The following is a 16,820-nucleotide window of genomic DNA, read 5'->3' on the forward strand; positions in this document are numbered from 1 at the left end:
CCGCACTCCTCTGTACGAGACACCGTATCCTGTCTGCCTGCCTGGTGCTGCTGCTGCTGCTCCAGCTCAGGGAATAGCAAAAGGCAAGGTTTGTGTGTGCGGACAGCGTGTGACTGGGGGGTGCATATGTGGCAGTGTGTCTAGGAGGTGTGTGGAAGCAGTGTGGAAAGGCACTGGTATACCCACTGGTATATGTGTGTTTCTGAGGGGTACTTGTGGGGAATGACTGTGTGTTTCTCCTGTTTGTGAGTGACAGTGTGTGCCGCTGTCAGTGTGCTATCCCTGTAATTCAAGTGTGTGAGAAACTGGCCCTTAGGTAGACAATATTATGATGGATGCCCTCATACACACACCCTCCTCTGCTGTGATTGCCTGTTAGGGCTCTACTCTCACAAACTGAAAAAAAAACTGCCCTCCAAATCCACAAGAATACCCACTTTGCTTGCAGAGGCCCCATTTCATGTCCTGATAGGCAGGCCTATGGCAGATCTCCAACACAGGAACCTCTAACACCAGGGGGCCCGCTGTTGTTTTGAAGAGACCTCTCCACTGGCAAAGTCACTAGAAATACCCAGTTTGTGTGTTTGCTAATATGCATTTCCACTACGTTTAGTTATTCTATAGGATGTTTCAACATTTCCCGAATTAAAAGTAAACATCCACCAACTACGCATGTTCGATATCCTTATGTGACTCGCCAAGTTTCCACACTGAAAATTAGTTCAATCATTTCAATGAAATGAATGGATGAATGTGAGATTTATTTATATAGAGCTTATTATAGATCAGCTTGAAGACCGTCACTGTTTAAATCTGTACAAGTATACTCTAAAAACATTTTTTTTAATTTATTTGTATTTTTTTTTGTTTGTTGTTGCCAGTGTCAGTTACAGTCTTCTAGTGAACTACAGCTCAGGGCATAGTTTGTGTTTCTTTTTTTTTTCTTCCTTTTTTTTGGTAAAGAAAATAATAATTCTGTGATGAATAGCGCCCTTAAACCCATATTCACAATGAATATATATAAAAAAGATGCATTGTCAACTAGACAGCTTGATAGAATTCAGCAGACAGACTCAGTAGCTTCCATTCACAATAACAACATAAGTTAAAACATGTAACCATGTCGTGAATTAGCATATTTTTGCGAATGCTCAGTTGCATCTCTACATAGCATGAAGTAGATTTATTTTTTCCCAGTGTCACTGTTAAAAATAAATAAATAAATAAATCGTGTCATATTTTAATCGTATCATATTTGCTAGTAAGGTGAGGCCTTTTTTTGCAGTTTATAGCTTAAAAATACTTTCTGCAATTTATTTGAGTTTTTTAGGGGAAAACAAATCTCACTGACGACGTAGAAGTCTCAAAAACGTATAAAAACTCATGTATCGACTATGATACACTTGGCATTAACAGGTTAAGGAGCCACTGAAGGGGCAGCTGTTAGCATCTAGCATGCTCCTATAAAGGTAGCGGGCTTCATATCGCCTGTCAGCTCGGTTCCCTGTGGGGTTGAGCTGTGAAAAGCAGTAGCTTATCTCACCAGAGGCCTTCCTCTTACTCTTTCTTTGTCTCTTTACATAGGTTTTATAATAAGGAGCTCTTGTCAGGCATCTCTTATGGTAACCTGGTCACTGAATGCACACTCTCTGTTCATTAAAGTGCCACTTTGGAAAGGTCAAAGAAACTAAGGGGTAACGAGACAGAGAGAAATGAAAGGGAACTGTGGGTGAGAAAGGGAGAGAGTGGAAGAGAGACAGAGAGCTTGTTAGCAGCCATGCTGAAAGTCTGCTCCAGTTATTCAGCTGACTGAGAGGCGCCGCCTTTTTTTTTTTTTCCCAAAAACTCTTCCTCACTGTCTCTGTTTTATCCCCACACCCTCCCTCCCGCCCTCTCTTCTCCAAGGCCCGTTGGTTCCAGGTGACAGGATGACTGAGGGTCAAGCAAGACTGCACATTGGGTAACTCACCTCGCTCACATGAGAGCACACACATTTACTGTCTCTATCTCTCTGCGAGACACACATGCACACACAACATGCTCGCTCACTGGGCTTTCGACTGCAGGGCTCATTAACTACACTACAGCTGCCCCTGTTTTAGAGACGCTCCTCAGCACGCTGTCTCTCTCTCTCTCTCTCTCTCCCTCCCTCTCTCTCTCTCTCTCTCTCCCTCCCTCTCTCTCTCTCTCTCTCTCCCTCCCTCTCTCTCTCGATCCTTGTCTCCCACAACCACACACATATTTAAGCTTCCTCTGTCTTTGTCTCCTGCAGCTAAATACACACTCACACTGCCAAAAGCACAGATATTGTCCCTCACAGCATCGCTCAACTTTCTCTCACAAAGCTACAAGTAGAATAACGAATAACAGTAATAACAAAATTCATGATTTTAGTTTTGCTGCAGATTTTCAGATTATCGGAAGAAAAACAAAATACGTGCTCTAAACAAAATGCTTCCAAGTTTTAATAATGGTGGGAAATTTTTAACCACAAATAAAATCTTCGAATCAATTTGATGGAAATAAATAAATAAGTAAGTACAAAGCAATTTTTCAACAGACATAACATCACAGACTCCACAGCTACCATAGCAAACCATGCTAAATATATGTGATGATTATTAGACCAGTCTTAGTATTCTTATGGGTTAGTTTCTTGTCTTCTAAGTTATTTAATAGACTTGTTTGTCTTGAGGGGGTTTTCTAGCTTAAATTCAAGAATATGTTTTGTACACAAACTGCATTGGCGGCTGCATTGAACTACTGGGTGTCCTCTATGTAAGAATGGTCCATTTGATGTTGAAGTCCAGGTTTTACGTATCTGGATAAACACTTTTTTATTCACCACATTCAGTCTGAAATAAATGTAAAGAGTCTTATATTCAGTTTTTATCTAGGCAGGTTTATGCCCCTATAGCCTTAAAGTAAAAGACAGAAAAACATTCAAAAGCAGCCCAAAACCTCATAAACTGGAGTGGATTCTTCTTCCATCCATGTTTTTATTGTACTTTTTTTGCCCAAAGTACTGCATGTGATGTTCACTTGCAAATAGTGCCAAAATAAGCTTAAAATGGCAATGATATGGTATAAAAATGGTAGGCTACAACTTGTGACCTTCAGGTGGTGAGGTTCTTCGCACACTGGAAATGCTTTCCAACATCTGGTTTGAACTAAAGGCTATCAACTATCCACCACTCTAAAGCAGGGCTGTACCATACATTAATTTTTCACTCCTCCTTGGCGATTGGTTCAGAAAAGGACATCAAAAGATATGTTATTTATCCAGAAATCACCTCAGCATCATGCTCCATGAATACATTAGCAGTTTGCATCTGTGCGTGACTGTGTGCCTGTATCTATGCTTGTCCCCCGGGATCTTGCGTGGCCTCAGCAGAAACAGCGCTTATCTCCTGCGATCGAGTCTGATGCTCTAAAGCTGCTGCCATCAGCCACAAACTCATTAATTACTCTTTAGTATCAAGCCATAATTAGAGACACCAATCAGGCCCCCGCTCTACCAGACCTCCCCCCACCCTTCCACCTCCCCCCCCACCCCCAACGCCTCCCATTCCCTATTAGCACTCCACACCTTACTGTGTGCAAGTGAGTTAAGCTAGTTGCTGCGCAGTAGCACAATGCTGCAATGAGCTCCCCCATGTGTAAGATTAGGCCGCATGCGGTTAGATAGGAGAAGAAGAGGGAGGATGGATGAATCAGGCTCGATGTGTGTTGGCAGGAAATAACGAAGTAAGAGAGGAAGGAAAGCCAGAGATAGTGAGGTGAAGGTGAGAAGAAATACAAGAGGGAGATGAGGTGATGTTGGCGCTCAGGTGGAGCATTAATTTGTCATTAATTATGTCATCATCGCTTTGGGTCACCCCCCTGCTGCACACGCACAGCTCTCCTTGTCTCCCACTCCTGATGAGTGGATCACAGCAGAGGGGAAGAGAAAACATCTGATTAAATCTGTCTTGTCTGTCTCTGCACTTGGAAGAGGGTAAAATGGGGACAAGAGCTAAGAGTTAGGAGGGTGATGGTTGGGAGTTTTAAGGACGGTGATAGGTTTAATAATGTGTGAAGGAGAGCGACAGGAGGATTTCCTGGTAGGTCATTTTCCTTTCATCACAAAAAAAAAATCTGTAGTCTAAGACACCCAAGGGATGTTTGACGTGTTACATAATCAGTTTTATTTTTAAAGGCACTTTGAAATTAATTTATGGAGGCTATTTTTGAGATATAACTAATGGCAATGTGGCCTTTGAGAGAGACTGGAGTCAAAGTGGAGAACTGCTGTTATTATTTGAGTGATTTGCACTTTTTAGCAAGATTGTAGGTCTTCTGCTTACACGATGGGTACAGCTGAATGGCCATGCAACAAACTAAACACATTTTCAATGATGAAAGCGACTGGAAGAGAATTTCAACAAACTAGACTGACGTTGTCTTTTTAATCACAATAGCGAAAGTAGAGAAGTATATAGTATAATGGCTGCACTCGACTTAGTGGCGGTCCTGGTTTTGTGCATCACTATCATGGCTTACAGGGAACCTTAATGAAACTGAGCCATAATTAATTACGCCTGTAATTTATTTCTTTTCGTACTGTGACAAGACAAAATAAAGTATCTGCTGTGTTAAAAGGTCTATTAGCACAGAAACAAGGAAACACAGATCATCCAGTTTGATGACGATATGGGACAACTTGTGTAAGTGTTCCTGAAATTAATGTACAAGTGTGTTTGTTTGGTCTTTAAGAGTATACTTGGAAAGTTGCTGTTAAACTTTTTTTTTTTTTTTTTTTTTTACTGAACCCATGCCCTACAGCAATCGTAGAGAGGTGAGCAAGTCTTGATAGGGATCCTGTAGCTTTTAGGAAGTCAGGATCTTAGTGATGGACACTCTCGCGAGGGGAATCTTAGACTTTAAAGTTTAATGCAGATTGCCGGCTCTCTAAGCCACACATTAAACCTTTACTTAAAGACTTCTGGAACCCCTTATGCACACAATGTTTCATATTCATCCTTTTGGATTTATTCCAAACTGCAGCAGACTTCTTATACAAGCCTTCAAGCAACGGTTGAAGTAGTTTGCACACTGCCAAAATGAATTTAGAAAAGACAATATCCTGTTTTAGAATGAGATGTCATTTGTTTCTCATTAAAGATAAACACTGTTATCAAGCTGTTTCAAGATAATTGGTCTTGAGATATCTTAGAACACTATTCAATTTATTTTTTTAGCTTGAGGCCGTTTATTTGGTGGTCAACACTGTGATATCCTAAAATATCTGATCTTGAGACTTACTTCAAGAAAAAGTTCATTACCTGTACAGATTTAGTCTTTGTGGTTATTGCTGAAACATAAAAGAAGAAGTAGATCCATAGCCAAAAGCACAAACACTGAAAAGTCCCATTAAAACTCCCAAATTGATCGACAGGTCTTTTAATACAGGGACCAACATTAGTCAACAACTGAATCCAAGTTATTAATGTTTGCTGGTGCTGAAAGGTGTGTTTACATCGGTATGAGGAAAATTGAAGCCATCCCAAGTAATGCAAAGACCCCTCTGCAATGTAGTTTATACAGCCTAAAAACTAAATGGTGAATCATTGTATGATCTCTGTGAGACACACTGGACTAAAATGACTCTATATTTATTGCATTAAAAGACGTCCACCTTATCACCTTTAACATGTTGTCTTGCTTTTGTCCAGGTCTCGTCAGGACCAGAGCTGTTAACTGTTCTTTCAGCAGTAAATCCAAGGACTTACTTAGAACTTCTGACAACACTAACCTTTCGCCTTTGCTCAGCACCAGAGAGGTCTCTTTTTGGTGAACACCTGTTCTTTGACTGTGCACTTTTCTTGCATCTTGTAACAGCTAATACACATTTCCAGTGCATATTATAACCTTTCAGGCATCACCCCCTTGTGAAAACATTGAGTACTGAGGCATCTCATAGCCTAATCATTAGCGTTCAGCAGACTTTGTTGGATCTGCTCTCGGTTCCTGTCTCTCTGTAACCAATACAGACAAAAATGCGACTTTTTTCCCTTTTTAAAAAAAAGAAAGGACCATGTCTCAAACCTTTGATCCTTTGAATGGTGGTTGTCTCTAAAATGTCTTACAGTAGTGCTTAAACTTAAGGGCAAATCATAGCTTTCAGAAGGATCTTAGAAATACAGAGCACAAAGAAATGCTTCCTTTTAATTCCTTTAAATATCACTGTACCTTTCAACTGTCCTTGCGCTTCACTTTGTCTGGGGTGAAACATGATGCTAACAAAACTTAATGGTTTGCGCTTTCAAATTTTCATCAGTTTTACTCCTCGGTTTAACAGCTCTGCAAGCAGCACCATTGGTTTGGTGACCTTTTGGAGGTGTTTTTTTTTTTTGCTGAACACTCTGTGGTCACCTTCAGGACAACACTACTACTGACCAGTAAAATGTCACCAGTGTTTTAATCCTGTCTTTGTGATCATTCATCGACACGTTATGCAATCTGTATACTTTCAGACAGTTTAACCTTTTAATTATGCATCTTTTTATGTATTTTTGGAGCCTAGCTACATCCTAAAATGTTATAAGTATAAATCAATTAACTGACCCTTTTTTTTTTCAAACAAATTTGAACTCCTGTTTGGAAAAGTGAAGTCCTAGTAATGGGTAACGATAAAATTGATGTGGCTGGGGTGGCTAATAATAGGTCTTATTTTGGAGGCATCGCATACAACTTCACACTAGTGGAAAATTAATCATTTCAGTGACCAACTGAATTTTGGAGATATAGCAGTTTTCTTTTTCTTTTTTTTTTTCACTTTGCAGTCAGCCAGAAAGTGAGAAGTGCTGAATCCTCATAAGCACTCAAGGACATCTCTACCCTGGAGCTTTGCCTGGGTGGGTCTGTCTGTTAACAGTTAGTAGTGTCCCCAGCCAGCCTTTAGCTCCAAGGGCGGTCTCTACAACAATATCACTACACCAAGTAAGGAAGGACCTGCTCCCAGATGCCTGAGTGGATGAATAATGACACTAACACAGTTTCGCTCTCCCCCTCTCTGATAATGAGGAACAGAAGAGCAGAACCTCCCCGAGGCGCCGCACCTGGACTGGACTGCCTTCCTGTCTGCCCTAGCTGCCATCCCTCTCAGGAGATATGCAGAGAACAGTGAGACACTGGCCTTCTGCCAGGTTCTCAGTCTTAGTTACACTCAATCACACTCAGTTTAGGCTAATTGTGAAATTATGAAACATCTTATAAGGTTACCAGACTGTGTTGGACTGCTGTTTAAAAACTAAGTGTTTTTTTTCCTTTTTCTTGCACATTTAGCTTTTATATAAGCTGTCTGACTTCCTCACCTCCACACCTATATTTTTCTCATTCTCTCTACTTCTCACATTTTTCCCTCCAGAGAAGCTCTGCCAAGTGGAGTCAATTAAAACTGTACATCTAAGTGAGAATTGCCTAAGTGTGTATGTGTCTGTGTGTATGGTTTCATAACTGTGCTGTGTGCTTCTTTGTGTAAAAGTGTGAATCTGTGGTATTTTCAAATTTGTGTGTGTGAATGTGCATGTCTTTGTGTGTCTGAGTGTGTGTGTGTAAAAGAGTATGTGTAGAGGTAGAGGCTCCCTTGGGGCCTGGCAGTATGGCGCTGTAGCGCTGCACACTCCTGTGAAAACGCCTCCAATGGGACCAGGACAGCTGTGGCCAACCTATACTGCTTTGTGGGCCATAACAAGCATTATGACACACAGACACACACATACACGCACACACACCTATTACTCCAATCCTGGCAACTATGTCTGGCTGCCTGGGTGCCTCCTTGTTTTGTCTGTCAGGAACTATCTTTCTCTCTCTCTCTTTCGTTCTGTCTCTCGCTCACACACACACACACACACACACACACACACACACACACACACACACACACACAAACCTTCACCCTATCTCTCGCCTTTTCATCCATTCTCTAGCACAAGTGATGCTTCCCTGCAATTGTGATTTTAAATTTTTTTCCCCCCATTTTAATCATGGTGTCCACTTCCCACACGCAGTGACTTGGTGTCCTGGTCAAATGCTGCAAACAGGGGTTGTCGCCCCATTGTGAGAAGAGTTGTATGTTAATAACAAAATAAGGAAACACAAGGAAAAAATGAATTTGCAAGCAGCTCACACATATTCGACGTGTCAGTTACTGCACAAAAGCAACTGACAAACAGAAGTAGCTCAGGAAAATTCCCCTTCAGACTCACTAAATTGCAAGGAAAAGCTCACTTGGTTGTGTTTTTTGTGGGGAAAAAAATCATTCTACATGGTCATATTTAAACAAATGTGACAACAGAGACATCGTTTTCTTCGCATTTCATTTATTTAACAGTCACCAGATGATGAGATACATTCTTTTAAAAAAAGAAATAGACAACAAAACTGATATTATTTTGAGATTTTAAAAACTATTATACAATTTTTTTAATATATAGATTTTGTACAAAATAAAAGTCAGTAAAAGGGTCGGAGGGAGTGACATCTTAAAAAACAGACAAGAAGAGGAAGGGACAGGCGTTGACTCAAACGATTACCACATTTAGGAGTGACAAAGACCAATCTCTTTCATAAATAAATAGAGGAAAATTAGACATCATATATAGCTATCTTTCCAATAGCAGGGCATTGATAAACGTCTGTAGCATAGGATATAACATAACCGCTTTGCGAGGCCCAGTTGCTTATAAAATTTCACGCATTTTCCGCTCAGAGATTAAATGGAACCAGTGCGCTAAAAGCCCTGAAATAAAGGTATTTACCTCAATAATGGGTCTGATAGTCTGTGCCATGCTTGACCTTTGGCTCTAACAATAACCCCCCCACCCCCACACTCCTTCTTTTCCTTTGTGTGCCGTACTTTGTACAGACCCAGTGCGGAGAGTCTCCTTGAGGGAATTAGAGAATAGGGGTGTCCTCTTTTCTTCTCTCTCTCAAGGCCAGTGAGAAATTAACTGCAGACTCCCCCACTCACAAACGCAGAAACAACTGAGCAGAGCACAGCACATATCGGAGGGGTGCACGCTGTTGAAGCTTTGGAAGGTCATACTGCGCTACCAAAATAATTTCACCAGTGGATTCCACCCTTACACTATGGATATTTCAGCACTGTCTTCATCAGTCCTTACAATTTCAACAGTACAACAACAACTACAAGACAACAGAATAAACACACAAAAAGTGGATGCGGATGGCTGTGAAGCATTACAACCATATCAGACACAGACTCATGCCACTGAGATTGGCTGATTGTTTTCTCCTTAAACATCTCCCTTTTCACCTGTTTGAGTATTTGAAGTGCCGGGTATAAGCACTGAAAACATGGGAACTAAATGGAGACAATGGAAACGATTTACAATAGGAGTACATGACCTGTTTTGAGACGCACACATCCAAGAGGAATGGAAACTAAGGCTGATGATTGATCCCACTGCAACAACAGGCTTTTGTTCTATCCTTGTCTCCGTCTTTTCTTTTTGTTTACCCATTTTGAGCAGGCATGTGGCCAGTGACATTGGCCCTTCTCAGAGCAGGACAGCAGGCAGAGTGACTTGGCGTTAATCACCATTTTGTCTCACTTTCTTGGCGCATTAAGCTGGAGAAGCAAGAGGTGGCCCGGACAGCCGAGGTGAGAGATGGGAGGACAACACGTTAGCCTCTCAATAATGACACATCGCTGCCGCATCACTTTGGAGATTAAAAGCAAGATGCTGAATTTCAATCAACCTACATTAATGGCTTGGTGTGAGGAATGGTCACTTTGTCTCCACTCGCAGACGGAGACAGAGAAGGAGAGAGAGGGAGACTAGCACAAGAGGCCCAGGTGAGACAAGGTGATATGACATTTTAATTCACCAAATTGCGCGCTGGCCACTAATGATAGAATCCATTTAACGACACGATGACAATATTCTCGAACCAATAGCAAAGAAGCCGAACAACAAAATGTTGCATCCGAGAGAAAAGTCAAAGTGCAAGACTATAGCTATAAACAACAGGGCTGCTGATGTAAGATAATTACGTGGAGCTTATGAACGAGTGAATGTCTTTCAAATGATGAACTGGCTTCTGATCGGACCTCTGTTTAAGTCTAGTGTACAATTGAATTTCAGCCAATCTTGAGGGATATTGCATTAAATAATATATTAAATTGAGGTATAAATAAGTCTTAAGAAATGCCTATGATCTTACGGTACCACTACATTTGAAAACTCAGGGCTCCAATCACATGTAACTGTCAAAAACAGTTCTCCCGACCTTTAAAAATGACAGTATATAAGCAAACGACTCCAATTTTATCAGTTCATAAATCTGACACTTTATTAGCAGGGCTTGTTATTCCTCATTTGTTCTTGTCAAATACTGAAGCCACCTTACAAAACATGCCAAGCTCTGCCTGAGCTGCTCTGTGAAGGCATTACACCGTGAGATGTGACCCACTTGCAATAAAGTGCATTCAGAGTTCAGTTCTCATGGCAGATGAGAAGCGATGTTGGGCAAGCACAGCTGAGAGATTGTCATCACAGTATAGTTGATTTGAGGAAAAACTTAATGTGACATGAACTAGAGGGGGATCTTTTTAAAAAATGGGGGGGGGGGGGGGGGGGGGGGGTGACAGTGGAATTGTCAAGACAACAAAGAGACATGGGAGTGTGGATCCTATAGTCTTTGTGTCAAATCAGGAATGTCACAGTTGAGCACAGTGCTTCATGAGGAGGGTCGTTCTTTCTGAGGGTTAGACGTGTTGTTCTTGACTTTACCCAGGCACCCAGCTCTGGTTGCTATGGGCTTGCTGTGGACCAGCCAGTCCACTCATTCCCATCCCCATACCCATAGTCACACCCATTCCCATACCCATGCCGATGCCCACACCTTGAGCTAACGAGCAGTCAAAGTTAAAGTCCATCTCCTCCCCAGAGTCCATGATATCATGGAGGAGGATGGACTCCACATCGCAGTCTAAGCTGCCATGGAACATGTCAATGTCCAGGTCAGCTGGTAGTCTCTCATGGGGGTGAGGTTGGTGATAGCCATGGTAGTTGCTACCAGCGGTACCACTGCCCATCCCGAGGCCATGGTGATACGGTCCATTACTCATGCCTTGGTGTTGTGGGTCTGGGTAATGGTTGTGACGTGGGTGGGGAGCTGTGGCAACATGGCACGAGTCCTGGGGCATGCCGAGCATACCTGCTGGATTTGGGGGGAGGGTGGTAGAAGCAGGAAGGTGGGCATGTGACGGGGGGCTGTACAGGTAAGGAGCTTTGTGGTTGTAGGTCTGCAACTGATTGCTGCTGCCACGTGGGGTCAGGGCAGCAGCCCGGGGTGGTGTGTGGTTATGGCTCTGGCTGAGGCTGTGACCATTGTGAGTGAGGCTGTGAGGTGAGTTGTGGTTGGTTACATTGTTGTGATTATGACTGGGAGTATGGCTGTGAGTTCTGTTATGGCTATGAGTTGAGCTGTGACTATGCAGTCCATTGTGGCTGTGGCCATTGTGGAGGCCGGGGTGGTGGCTGTGATGGTTGGCTCCAACTCCATTTGTAGCTTGATTCATCAGAGAATGGCTTTCCCTCTCCTGTCCCAGCATCATGTCCTTGGGACAGTATTGCTGTCCAGCTGGACCCCCTGTTAGCAGACTCTGAAGGGCATTAGTGCTTGAGTATGCTCGCATGGTTCCAGAGAAACTGGCTGGTTTGTTCTCCTGAATGGTCTGCATGGGTGAGTGGTGACGCAGCATCCCCATGCCTGTTGCCCCATAGACACTTGAACCATAGGAGCCCTGTCCTTTCACTCCCGAGTTGTAGTGATAGACAGCAGTTTGGTGCTTATGTCTGCCAATAGCTTGATGCTGCTGGTGTTGCTGCTGCTGTGAACGATGATGATGATAACCATCCTCCATCATCTGCTCATCCAGACTGATGGCACCTGTCAGGTTAGCCAGCTGAGGCAGCTGCTCAAGAGGAGGACAGTGATTTCCAGCACCCATGGATGGAGAGCGTGCACTAGTTGGCGACGGGTAGAGGTGAGGGGAGGTGGAACAGGACAGGCCGCCCTCCTCTGGTTCCTCTGGTTCTCCCTCTGCGAGGATGGGTGACAACCGCCCACTAAGGGTAGACGCTGATGAACTAGCCCTGGAATGGAGGTCTGTCCAAGCATCAAACTCACCATCTGTTCCAGATGCACCTCCGGCTCCTTGGAGGCCTTTCCGTGAAGGGCTGCCATGATCAGGGGAGCTCTGGAGCCCCACACTAGCAGACACAGCTCCAATCCCAGGGCGGCCAACCCTCTTGCCTCTGATCCGGCCTTTGCTTTTTAGGTATTTTGTGCTGTTGTCCATAGAGACTGCTCGTCTCCGCGGGGCTTTGCCCATTTTTCCTCCATCTGGATTGAGCATCCACCAGGAACTCTTCCCTGTACCCTCATTCTGCACCCGGATGAAGCGTGTGTGAAGGGACAGGTTGTGTCGGATTGAATTCTGCAGAAAGATAAAAGAGAAAGAAAAATATAAAACTAAACTGTAATATAATGAATGTCATTTCAATTACTATTTATGTAAAAATGTAAACAATTCAAATAAGGGAAATGTGCATAAGATTTAGATTAAAAAGTTCTACACAAAAATAAGATTGTTTTTAATACATCAAGTATTAAAGTCAATGCTCAAGAAAACCTTAACCACAAGCACAGCTGTCAGTATTGCATATAAACCATCCGGTCCATACATGATGAGTCACAGAAAATTGTCCTAAATTATCAGGTCGCTTCCATTCCCAATATTAGATACACAAAACCAGAGTCAACTAAAATCAGGAAATTTAGAGCTCACTGAAAAGCACAAACATGCTCAAATAACAGCTACAGCTGGCATAAAGCAACACCCTGTCAGTCTTATCCCACCTGAAATGACCGAAGACTCCGACTTTAGACATTCTCCCTATGTACGTCAATCCTCCCACTTTCATTTCCATCAATCCATCTGTCCTCCTCTACTTCTGCTTTTAGCTGGCCTGATGTAAACCACTGAGGTTAGCTGTACTGTATGTTTGAAGTTGGTGCCAGCCTGGCTTAGTGCCAGCTCTGTCTCTTTCCTTCACGTAGGTTGAATGGGGGGATGTATCACAAGATTGAGCCGGGAGGAAGGAGGGCTAATGGATGTATCTCACCCTCTGACAGACCTTCACTGCCTATCTCCCTTCCCCTCCCTTGTTCTCTCTTTATCACAGTCCTGTATTTCTTTTTTGTCACTAAATGCTTCATATTTCAACTTGTCTCAATTTTCCTTTTTCCTATTTTACACACTTCTTTGAACGCAAGTCATTTCCAACTTCTGGCTTCAATCTCTATGCCTTCAATTATACAGTGTGCCACCAATTACTTTCCCATTATCCTCTACACTGGCATGGGTTGGGGTTAGCCAGTGACTCGGTCATTCAAAGGATATAGTTTCTATTTTTTAATCATTTATATCTCAAGGGTTGGTGAATAATAGCGATTTCCGAGTGTCAGGGAATCTGTTGTTATAATTCTGTTGTTTGTGCTGCATAAGTAATTTAGATGCTCAGGCAGGACAATATCAAATCAAAAAGCATCTCCTGCAGTTTGGGAATATACACATACAATGGATTGTTTCGGACTGAGGGGTACTCACACCACTATCTTCATTATGTTGCACATTATTTGTATTTAGAGCGAATTGCACGGCAGGGAAACAAATCAAATTGCGACGGTGAACATATAAACGGGAGGTGAGCTGAATTCAGGTGATCTGTGAATGCCTCCTTGGGTTATTTCGCCGTGACACCTCCAGAACTGGGTAACCATGGCAACCGGGTAAACGCGCAATGGCAGAACTATATCATATTGTGGTAAGAGTCAAGAGAGTCAGAGAGAGAAATGGAGGGAGAGTGGGGGATGGGGGAAAGGATGCAAGAGGAGGCGGCTGTTTGATGCTGCTGCTCCAACACTAAACAGCCTTTCATCTTGGCAGTGCAAGTCCGCAGGGGATGCCCGCTCCCTGCTTCTGACGGCTTCTCTACGTGCCGCGCCAACTCCCTGTCTCACCCTGGCTGGCTCATCCACCTATCATACCACTCCAAATCATCCCCCATCAAGTCCGGTGCATGCCCGAATTAAAACATATGTAAGCATTCATGCCTTTCCATCGCGGCCGGTGGTAAATGAGGCATCTTTCAGAGAGCTGAACCACTTCATGCCACAACTCTGTGTGACCTGTCTGATTCAAATCTCGATTTATCCCCGTATGAGGGAAGAGCAGCCCCATTGAACTTGGAGGGATTTGTCATCATCCCAAACCCTCTTTATCTGATGAATCCACCTGCTAGAGAGATTTGAGAGATTTCGGATGGTGGCCAGCAACGGCATCATCATCATTACTGGCTGCTGGCTTTCGATAGTTTTCTACCACATGTTTTTTGCTGTCATCCTGTTTGCACGTATTTGTGTGTGTGCTAGAATTTAAGATTACAAAGGTTGCAGGTGGTTTCATAGTGGGTGTGGTTCTGTCTGCCTCCTGTTCTCTGAGTCAGGGGCAATTTGACCAGCCTCTGGCCCTCACGCCCCTGAAACAGGCAGTCACTGCTAATCCCTCTCCATCCCCGAGTAATCCCAGACAATCCTGGGCTAATCCCAAGTTGATTCAGGGGCACTCCCAGCTGGGTGTCTCACACAGAGCTATGCCAGGTTACCACATACACAGCAGGCAGCTTGGATATGCTATGATCCTATAGTAGCAAAAAGTAAGGGGAGTTTGATGTGGGAAACAGGGACACTATAAAAACCTTATAGGATATGGTTAAAAACTACGCCAAATGTTCCTGTGTGTATTTTTACTGTATGATTTCTGAGGCAGGTGTTAACTATATTTTTAATTTCTCCAACAAATCAACTACCTCCAATTTGTGCTCTGTCCTTGAGGGTTGGCTTTGTGACATTCTTTAGCCCTATGGGTTAAAGAATAGAATAAAATTGAAAACTTTATTATGCATTAAATATTCATAAAATGGAAATTCTCTTTTAGCCCCCTGGCTTGCTGAGACAGTCCGATGAAGCCCACAGAAACATACAATGACAGAGGAACACACATCACATGCCTGGGTTCAGCACGCTACTTCCTATTCAAATCATACGCCTTTAATACAATGAGGCTAGTGGAGAAGGCTCTAAATAATGAATGAACCAGTGGGTCATGTGGCGACATCCAGTGCTGGTACCATAATGCTGGAACGAACAAGATGGAGTCATAAGAACTGATGTGACTTCTTTGTTTCATAATCAAGAACTTTTTTTTTTTTTTTCAGTTATTAGAACTGAACAGGCCCTTGGATGAGAGGTAAAACGTCACAAACCACACAAAAAAAAGAGTTGCTTTTCATTAAGAATTGCATGACCTGGTTGACTGAGAACCTGCACAGATATATAAAGAGCATCCACCCTCATCAAATACTGCTAAATCAGGCTGTAAGGAGTTAATTTGGCCACTAAGTAAAAGAGGCTAAGGGTGATAGTTTATGGACCAATCAAAGCCAATTAAGGTGAACAAGGCTTTTGTGACTGCAAGGAAACAATCAGCTTGGGTTCAACTCTCATTAAGGCCCAAAACACCTGATAGCTGATTTATACATTTAGACAAAGGCAACGGGATAGGACTCTTTGTCCTCAGATTAAAAGATTATGTTCTTTACGAGCAAATCTCCCATGTTGACACTTTTTCCACCCTGCACAGGTGGACTAAGCAGTTGGGGGTGGGAGTTCAACTGGTTTTTATAACAGATACAGAAATCTATAAATCAAATCTAGCAGGAACATCCTTATGTGTTCCTCTTTCCTAACCTCTTCAAGAACCATTCATTTGGCTTTTGGAAATCTCACAACACCAATCGATGGCTCTACAGTTCTCCCTCCTTTCTTCCACATGCAAACTCAGTTTGATTCAGAGACTAGAGAGGCCTACTTAATGCTCAAAATCAATGACGTTTAATGCCTGTCAGTGCGCACATCAACATCTGACTAACTACACAATCCACCTGCAATATGAGGCCAATATGGGTGTTCAATATTCCATGTCCCCACTGGTCATATAACAATGTTAAATCGCCACAGGCTTGTGAGTTAGCTGTCTTTTCCCACTTGCACAAATTGGCTTAATGCCCAACATATCCCTCTGTTGCCACTCCCGAGATGTCAGTCAGGCATTAACATTGGGAGTAGCTGTAATATGGGGGTAGGAGGTATTGTGTTGGATGCAGTGATTCATCTGGGATAACCTGATTGACTGGCATGGGTTCAGCTGTGCTGGGGGATACAGCAGGAGGTGAAGGGTCCTGGGTATAAGGGGCGGGAATATAGCGGTAGCACAAGGGGCCCCTCTAAGCCACACAAATGGGTGCCCTCAAAATGCCCCCTACTTTCCCCATCCCCCTCCATTAGGGCAACATCAGAATCCACTCAGGGTTTTTTCCCGCTCACTCACAGAGGAGTGAGGAAACAGGTCAAATGGTTTATAAGACCCATCTTGTGGTGAATGTGCACTCATTCAAACAGAACTTAGTGAGAAACTAAGGACTGTGAATGAGGTCTGGGAACCAGCAAAAAGAAACCACTCACCCGATTCAAACAACCTCAAGAGTAAAGCAGTGTGGTGCGCTTGCCCAGCTAAGAACACAGCAGCTGTTCTTGTAGTGGCACCGGGTAAAACCGTTTGCCACACTCGACTGGTATTACCAAACCATTTCATGCAGAATGGAGCCATTATGTATTGTCAA

General features: G+C 43.1%; 1 protein-coding gene across 1 annotated transcript in view; it reads right to left on the reverse strand.

The window, feature by feature from the left end:
• Positions 1 to 8,382: 8,382 nt before the first annotated feature.
• Positions 8,383 to 16,820, reverse strand: part of LOC113032252 (forkhead box protein O1-B-like) — a 29,010-nt gene continuing 20,572 nt past the window's right edge. Inside the window, exon 2 of the mRNA XM_026185049.1 lies at positions 8,383 to 12,514. Coding sequence (XP_026040834.1) covers positions 10,799 to 12,514 — 1,716 coding nt within the window. The 3' untranslated portion in view covers positions 8,383 to 10,798. The remainder of the gene's footprint in view (positions 12,515 to 16,820) is intronic.

Source organism: Astatotilapia calliptera, chromosome 11, assembly GCF_900246225.1.
Source record: "Astatotilapia calliptera chromosome 11, fAstCal1.2, whole genome shotgun sequence".
Taxonomy (NCBI): Eukaryota; Metazoa; Chordata; class Actinopteri; order Cichliformes; family Cichlidae; genus Astatotilapia; species Astatotilapia calliptera.